This window comes from Mastigoproctus giganteus, chromosome 5 (genome assembly GCF_048544385.1).
Source record: "Mastigoproctus giganteus isolate SK-2022 chromosome 5, ASM4854438v1, whole genome shotgun sequence".
NCBI lineage: Eukaryota > Metazoa > Arthropoda > Arachnida > Uropygi > Thelyphonidae > Mastigoproctus > Mastigoproctus giganteus.
In genome coordinates, this window is record NC_143579.1 from 459954 (window position 1) to 468905 (window position 8952).

At 42.0% G+C, this 8952-nt stretch overlaps 1 protein-coding gene across 1 annotated transcript; it reads right to left on the reverse strand.

Moving 5' to 3' along the window:
* Nucleotides 1-4257: 4257 nt before the first annotated feature.
* Nucleotides 4258-4740, reverse strand: LOC150085118 (zinc finger BED domain-containing protein 5-like). The gene has a single exon (XM_090373836.1). It carries the CDS (start codon nt 4738-4740, stop codon nt 4258-4260), a length of 483 nt encoding a protein of 160 aa, XP_090229962.1.
* Between the last annotated feature and the right edge of the window lie 4212 nt (nt 4741-8952).

The following is an 8952-nucleotide window of genomic DNA, read 5'->3' on the forward strand; positions in this document are numbered from 1 at the left end:
GCACCACTATGAAGCTGGAAATCTCGTGATGCCCACACAGTTTGGGTTCAAACCCGGAACCTCAACAGTGGATGCTCTCAACAGCCTCCTAAGTTTGGCTGCTGCCTGTGATAGGAAGTATTTCTTGGTTATTTCGGTCGATTTTGCTGGGGCATTCGACACCATCTGGTGGCCGAGCGTCCTAGCCAGACTGCAGAAGGCAAAAACACCCATCAACCTTTACAAAATAATGAAATCATATTTATCCAAGAGAAAAATACAAGTAGTGACTCCGTACAAGAAACTGACCAGGCCTGTTTACAGGGGCTGCCCCCAGGGATCGGTACTGGGACCACTCCTCTGGAATATGGTATTGGATGAGTTTCTGTCCTTCGACTTGGGGGAAGTCCACTCACAGGCATTTGCAGATGACCTGATACTGACTGTTGCGGCAGACAATCGACTTCAATTGGAAACCCAGGCAAATCGAGCAATTCAAATTCTACAAGACTGGATGAAGGTCCATTTTCTTAAGATCTCACCGGGGAAAACCTACTCAATGCTACTAAAAGGAACATTAAATCTCTGTAGACCACCGCAAATTAAAGTAGAAAATACAACTATCAAACTACTCAGTGAGATGAAATATCTAGGAATCATACTGGACAAGAACCAATCTTTCAACCCACACTTGAAACATATCCGAGAGAAAAATAAGGAGATATTCTGCCCTCGTCTCAAGAATAGCTAAAAGGGATCGGGGACTCAAGAGGCACACCTTGGGACTGTATTACAAAACAACATTTATACCAGCCATAACTTACGCGTCACCCATCTGGTTCCAGAAAGCAACTACTGCAGTTAACAGAAGGACACTCGATTCCATCCAACGGACAATACTCCTCTCTATTACACGGGCCTGCTGCACTGTGAGTACACATGCTCTGCAGGTTCTGGCGGGAGCACTCCCCCTTGATCTCGAGGTGGTGCGTTGTGCCCTGGTGCATTTTTTCATTTCATTTATTTGTACACACAACTCTTTACATTTTATATACAAGAACTTACAGAGAAGATATATATACAATTTTATATACATTAGCATTATCATTCTCATTATACCTATACAGGTTGTTTCAGTTAAACGTTTCAGAACTTCTAAGAGGGGTAGGGTACATCCTGACAACTCGAAATCATATAGCAATGTGGGGTCGGAAATGCTTTCCTGAAGCGGTGTTGTACACAGAAGCACCAAAGAAAGAAAAGAGACCGTAAGTGAGAAATCGTTTTAATAATACATGAAAAGAAGCAAAAGGTACATGGATTAAAGTAAGTGTTCGAAGTTTCTTCCACGGGCTACAATGCACGCCTCACATCTCCGACGCATGGACATCCGAACATTCTGGAATACTCCAGGCGAATTTCGAATTTCTTCGGCAGCTACTGCGATTCTTGGAACCAGCTCCTCAGCATTGTCAACAGGGGTGTCATAAACTAGCGATTTCATATGACCCCAGAAATAAAAATCAAGACATGATAGGTCGGGTGACCGAGCAGGCCAACGCACGGGACCACCACGTCCGATCCACTGTTGACCAAATGTGACATCCAGGTAGTTACGAACATCTCCGCTATAATGGGCAGGGGCTCCATCGTGTTGGAACCACATTGTCTGTTGCGTCGATGCAGAAATCTCTCAAAAGTTGTGGCAATACTTGCTGCAGAAAGATCAAGTAGATAGGTCCGGTTAGACGACACGGTAACAGGTAAGGTCCGATGAGGTGATCTCCCATAATACCGGCCCATTCATTGACCGAAAATCGAATCTGTGCTGCACGACGACTTCTGTGTACAACACCGCTTCAGGAAAGCATTTCCGACCCCACATTGCTATATGATTTCGAGTTGTCAGGATGTACCCTACCCCTCTTAGAAGTTCTGAAACGTTTAACTGAAACACCCTGTATATATACTATATTATATGAACACGTGTGTGTGTGTGTGTGTGTGTGTGTGTGTGTGTGTGTGTGTGTGTGTGTGTGTGTGTGTGTGTGTGTGTGTGTGTGTGTGTGTGTGTGTGTGTGTGTGTGTGTTTTACCTGTATCAAGGGTGGCTCCTAGGCCTTAGCCCATCTCCACCTTGCACGTCTGTGGTGGTGCAGAAACTCAGCAAGCTTTTAATCGCTTGTGTATGTCCACCCTGCCACCAGGGAGCAGCCAACACCCAGGCAACCGCTGCCTGCCCCCAGGCACAAGCAGCCAAGCCTGGGTCTACTATTACCTTTAGTGCCATGGGCACAAATCCCACACCCACCGGAGATAGTGCAATACCGGTGGGTGCCTGTGCCATGGTGCAGCATCTCGCAAAATGGCTTCCCTGCACCTTCCTGGGCCACTCCATTGACCCTACAGGAAACCTAAAAAGAGAGAAAACAAAACTCGCCACCCACCTACAGCAGGTCTGGCAGGATAGGTGGTCAGAATCCACAAAAGGGGAAATAATGAGGAAATTTCTGCCTGATGTCGGAAGATTATACCCAAAAGCACCATCATGGTTTCACCCTGGACTGTACACTACGTATCTTTTAACAGGTCATGGGGCCCTGAATGCCAAACTAAACAGTTTTAAATTAGTAAACGATCCCCGCTGTGTCTGTGGGGAAGTGGAGACATGGTCTCACATAATGTACAACTGTGAAAATTATGAGGATCTCCGCTGCCTCCTGATGACAAAGCTGACTTACTTCCCTCGCAACAGGGAATCAAACCTGTTGGACTCGCAAGAGGAGTATAAGGAGTTGACAAAATTCGCCCAGGGACTGTCCACCCGAAGGAGGACACTTATTGCTATCTACAGGGATCAAGAACAGGCACCACGACTAAACTAACCATCCTTGGACTCAACGAAACTGGCTCTCACCCAGATACAAGATCTTCCTTTGGGACTCTATAGAATTTTGTTTTTAAGCCACGCTCCCTTGCGTGGCCCTTTGCCTTCACTCCCCGGGCGGGAGGGGGAGGTGACTTCTGGTCTCCTCCTCCCCTCGCCGCCCCTCCTTCCCTCTGGTGGGGCATGGGCCTGCTCCACTGATTTGGGGGTCATCTTCTCTATGGACCCCTTATTTCTGTCTTTTCTCCCCAGTCTTCAGTCTCCCCACCCCTCTCTCTCTCTCTCTCTCTCTTAATTATAATTACTAATGTCTGAACCATTGTTAAATTGCATGAGCCCTACACCCAAAAACTTAACATTTATTTGCATAAATAGTACTTCTTATGGCTGACCCATAACTATAACGTTTTGTTTTATTATTATTATTTTTTTTATTTTTATTATTATTTTTTTTTATTTATTTTATTTTATTTTATTTTTTTTTTTTTTAAGGTCCTTGCCACTGAAATCTCAGGAAATTAGGTGGCAGGACCTGCCAGAGTAAATAACTATAATACTGGTGTACCTGGTCTGCCTCCACGAGGCAGAGTGTGGACAACGTTGGGTCCCATTAGGGGCCCCAGCGGCTAAATGACCAGAGAAACAACGGTACACGACACTACACACGTACAAGATTTTAAACCTCTGCCATTGACAGTGTTCTGTTTCACACCCACAATGTATAGCACGCGGAGATGGGGGGAAACCCCTGGTGCCGTTTGACACTAAACACACTCTACACTCTACTTTCCGAGGAGTAACTTTCGCTCCACCCTCAGGGACATTGGAGGGAGTGAATGGGCGTTCGTCCTCTCACAGAATAAACCCGAATTGCCTCGCCGCGGAGATTTGACTTCGGGGAATTTCTCGGATGCTCGCGAGGACAACCACCCACAATACTTCGTGGTCACGCGTGCGTGCACGAGGAACTCTGAAGTATGGAGTCAAAAGTGCTCCTTCGCTCACACCCCTGTTTCAGAAAGCCACGACCAGTGTTTCCCTACTTTTTGCGCCGTGTGGCCCAATTGGCTTTTCGCCTGAATGTCATGGCTTAGTGGGGATCACAGCTGAGCATTTTTTTGAAACCAAAGAAATTCCAGAAACAACCAGAAGTTAGTTCAATTTAAAAGTATTTAATGGAACAATGTTGCTCATTTGTATTGTATCAATTCATTTGAGTACGCTGTACACGGATTGTAAATAGTATGGCAATATTTATTTATTCATTATTATCATGTGACCCGTGTCCTCTAGCTGGATAGTTGAAATTAATAATTTATATGTGTATACAAAACATTGCAGGCATCTGCCGAATGAAAAAAAAAACTCAAACCGCTTTAAGCTGAAGCTACTTTAATCAAAGATGTTCTCCTGAATTTTCTGCACCAGTTTCCCAATCCTAGGTTCTGTTGTAGAAAGCGCACATCTAAGATCTGCCTCACATTCAAGGCGGTTCCAAGAATTTGTCTTGAGCTGCACCAATGTTGAGAAGATTGATTCACAAAGATAAGTCGCTGCAAAGGGCAAGAGTTTCCGAAAGCATTCCTTTGCGAAGTTGGGGTGCCTTCCAATCATTTTTGGCCAAAACTCATATATAGAGGAATCTTCAAAGACATCTCTGCATCCACAATCATTTTGAAGTTCAATCAGTTCATCCTGGACGTCACTGACTTTAGCAAGAAAAGGATTCCTCATGAGCGCCAGTCCTTCTCTCCCAATTTCTGTAAAGCACTGCAGAAATTCTTCTCTGAGACAGCTGAGGTGTGTCGCAACATCCTTTTCAACGTCCGGATCCAAAGGATCATTAATAGTGACTGCTGAAAGAGATTTGAACATGGAAAAGTTCCCTTCTTCAGCCTTTCGTTTCCAGTTTTCAAGCTTCTGTATAAATGCACTGAGTGTCAGTGAACTGAATGATAGTTGTTCCCTTTCTTTGCAACTTTAGATTCAGTCTGTTCATTTGATCAAAAATATCCACAAGGTATGCGCAGCAAAAGAGCCATAGCTTTTAATGGAAGTAAACTTCAAGTTTATGAGTTTATGTTTTCTTGCATCGGTAGGAAACTCGGCCACTTTTTCTGGAGTTCAAACACTCGTGCCACAACATTACCTTTTGATAGCCAATGCACCTTGCAGTTGTAGAGCAGGTTCTTATGCTCTGAATCCATTTCTGTGCACAATTGCTTGAAGAGTCAGGAATTCAAAGCACTGCTTTTCACTTAGTTCACAATTTTGATGACTTGTTCAAGAACGTCCTGAAGATGAGATGGAAGGTTTGTTGAAGCAAAAGCTTGCCGATGAATCAGACAGTGAACACCAATGACGCCTGGAGATCGATCTCTAAAAAGTGTTTGGAAGCCACTTTTTGCTCCTAGCATTGCTGGAGCCCCATCGGTGAACGCTTCACATAGATTGTGACTTCAATCCGTCATGGTCATAGAACTCTGATACTATTTCCATCACGTTCACAGCTCTCGTATTTCTTTCGAGAGAATTTCAGAATAAGAATTCTTCCATGATGGAATCACCCTTCACATACCAAACTAAGACAAGAAGCTGGTAACAGGATGAAACATCTGTGGATTCATCCAACTGACTTCAGAACAATCCAGATGATGACGTAGTAGAGCAGATATCATTTTTAAGGGCACAAAAGATGATATGGTTGTACACGTTGTCACTAATGACCTTAAGAGTAAGCGATCTGCAGATTTACTCAACAAGTACAGGTCAATGTTAAAAACAAGTCTCGAGTTAGGGTTGAATGTGAAAGTGTCTGCAATTCGGCCAAGACACGATTAGGAGGGAGGAAGAATATGATGAGAGCCTTGTCGATCAATTCGGCTCTGAAGAGATTGTGCAAGGCTCAAGGGGTAGAATTTTTTTCAGCCTGGTCTGTGCTTGTTGACTGGAGGAGACTGCTTCTATAGGGATGGGTACATTTAAATAGAAAGGGTGCAAGAACATTTGCTGATGCTATCGAGGCAGTGTTAGATGGGTCGGAAATCTGCTAGTTTGGGGGGGGGGATTCGCAGACTAAAAGATTAACAGTAGCCGCAGTCAGAGGCGAAAGCGAATCTTGCATTGCTTCTATTGTAATCAGAAACAGCCTAGACAGCAAGTTGTTGGGGACGTCAAGAGCTGCTGCGATTCATCTCGGAACAAAATAAATAAATACACGGACTGTGTTAGGGTAAGTAAGAATAAGAATAGGTGCATGTATACTTGCATCTACACCAATGCTAGGAGTATACACCACTGTAGTAAATAAATTTGATGAGCTTGAAGTACTAGTCAAGACATTAAAGACATATATTGTTGGGTTAGCAGAGACGTGGTGTCACACAGATGTAAGCGGTGCAAAATTTGAATTTGGGGAGCACAATGTGTACAGGAAGGACACACAGAGTAGGAAGGGAGGAGGGGTTAGGCTGTTAGTTAAGAAATACATAAAATCCAAGGAAGTGAAGCCAGTCGACATCGCTGGACAGTGCAGTGTCAAGTCAGTTTGGTGTGACATAAGCATTGGGAGATCAAAATTGAGAGTAGGAGTGTGCTATAGGCCTAATGACTCTGATGAGTATAATAAGAAATTGTACAGGGAAATAGAGTGGGCCAGTAAATCAGAGACTCTTATAATGGGGGATTTTAATTTCCCAGATATTGACTAGAATTTGTGGGTTGGTCACTCACACATTAGCAAGGATTTTGTAGATTTATTGGATGATTGTTTTCTACATCAGCATGTTCGGGAGGCAACTAGAGGGAGCAATACTCTTGATCTGATTATCAGTAGTGATTCTTCATGCATTAAGAACCTGCAGATAAATGAACCACTAGGTGGCAGTGATCACAGTGTGCTGAAGTGGGATTTACTCAAAGAGGTAACTACCATTAGGGGTAAAGGAAAGGGTTATTCCTTTCGTAAAGGTGACTACGATGAACTGAGACAGTATTTAAATTCTATACAGTGGGACCAACTGATGATGTTACCAACAGCAAATTCAAATTGGGAAGCATTCAAGGAATTAATCATGGATGCTACTAAAAGTTTCATACCTATTAAGAAATATTGTTCAAGGTTCAGGCCTAAATGGATGTCAGAAGAACTAATGAGACTCGTGGCAGAAAAGAAAAAATGCATGGGATACATATAAATTATCAAGAGACACAGAAGCCTACGATAGATATAACCAAGTCTGTAACCAAGTCAAAAAGGAGGTTAGGCAAGTGAAGGCTGATTGTGAGAAATCCTTGGTAAAGGATGCAAAGAGAAACAGCAAAGAGTTCTTTACTTATGTAAACTCTAGAATTGGTCCACTTGATATCGATGGTTCAACTTTTTATTTTTTTTTATGAAAACCCCAAACACGAAAGGTATCAAGACCTATAGTACTTAGTACCGTGCATGGGTTGAAGGAGAAGTATGGGGGGAGGGGGATGCCGGAAACTTTACTCTAGAGACTAAACATGGGTTTCACCACTTCAAGACTCCAATAAGCAAAGTGGTGGTGGTATTTCACCGGTTGATGAAAGTCATCTACCACCTATAAGTTTTGTTTCAAGTCAGTATTATTACTGCTGCATACTACTAAAATTGTACTACAACATGACCTTTACTGTTCTCTCCCTGATGAAAGGAAAGAAAAGGCAATTTTAATATATCAGTATTTTATCAGAATCACATCATAATGAAAACTGCTTGAAAGCAGTTTCAGTTATCCCAAATAAAATTATATCAAGAACTATTGCAGAAAAAAAAGGTATGGTAGTGTTCATGAATATTAATAAAAACAATCACCTATGAAATTATCTTCCTGTATTAATAATAATCGATTTTAAATGATTTACAATATGATAATATACAGTGTGAAATAATTTTTAAACTGATTATATTTTTAATGGCTATTGTAAAACATCAAATTGTACTTAATCCGTATGAAATTTCCCAATACTATTTTTTTAATCAGTAATACTCTAAGCACTGTAAAATTTATAATATAGAATGTTATTTATTTCAGAATGTTGTAACTGTTTATGATCCTACTCAGGTAGCTGATAAACTGAGTATTTTGCATCTATTTTCACACATGAGGAATTCTGTAAGGAAGGGGAAGACAGAAGTTTACTAAATTGTAATTGGGAGCTAAATGATTTTGTAATAACGGAGAGAAAGTTAAGGAGAAATTGTTGGAATTAAACATAAAAAAGGCACCTCGAGTGAATGGAATCTATCCAATTATATTAAAGGGGGAAACAAGGGAAGTAAGCAAATCTTGGCCATAATTATGAGAGCTTCCTTGGACTCAAGGGAGGTCCCCATGGACTGGAGGTGTACAAATGTGACCCCAATCCACAAAGGAGGATCGAAGGAAGACACAGGTAACTAAGACCTGTTAGTTTAACTTGTGTTCGGGGAAAATAATAGAATAGCTGGTTAAAGAAGCATTGCAGGATCATCTGGACAACTGCAGTAATAGTTAAGGCACAGCATGGGTTTGTTAAAGGGAGGTCTTTTCTGACCAATTTGATTGGATACTACGATGTGGTCACAAAGGAAATGGATGCAAAAAATAATTTTGATCTCATATATTTGGATTTCAGGAAAGCTTTTGATACTGTTGCAGATGGAAGACTGTTGTACAAATTGGAGCGAGATGGCATTAAGGTCGAGTTACTGCAATGGATAAATGGATGGTTGAGTGGGAGAGGGTGGTTATCAATGGATACTGCTCTTCGTGGACTAATGTTATTAGTGCAGTTACCCAGGGTTCGGTGTTGAGCTGTTGTTGTTTTGTATATTTATCAATGATGTAGACGAAGGTTTATTAGGATTAATGTCCAAGTTTGCAGATGATATATAGGTTGGCAGGCTTGTTAACGACTGTAAAGACAGTATGCTAATGCAACAGCATCTAGAAAAGTTAGGCAGATGGGCTGATACGTGGCAACTGAAGTTTAACATTGAAAAAATGCAAAGTACTGCATATGGGTAGCAGTATCCCTAGAGTAACGTATCATCTGTGTGGTAGTATACTCAGGTAGGTG

Bases quoted from the DNA above. Each gene is read 5' to 3' on its own strand.
- LOC150085118 (XM_090373836.1), bottom strand. From the start codon at position 4,740: ATGTTCAAATCTCTTTCAGCAGTCACTATTAATGATCCTTTGGATCCG.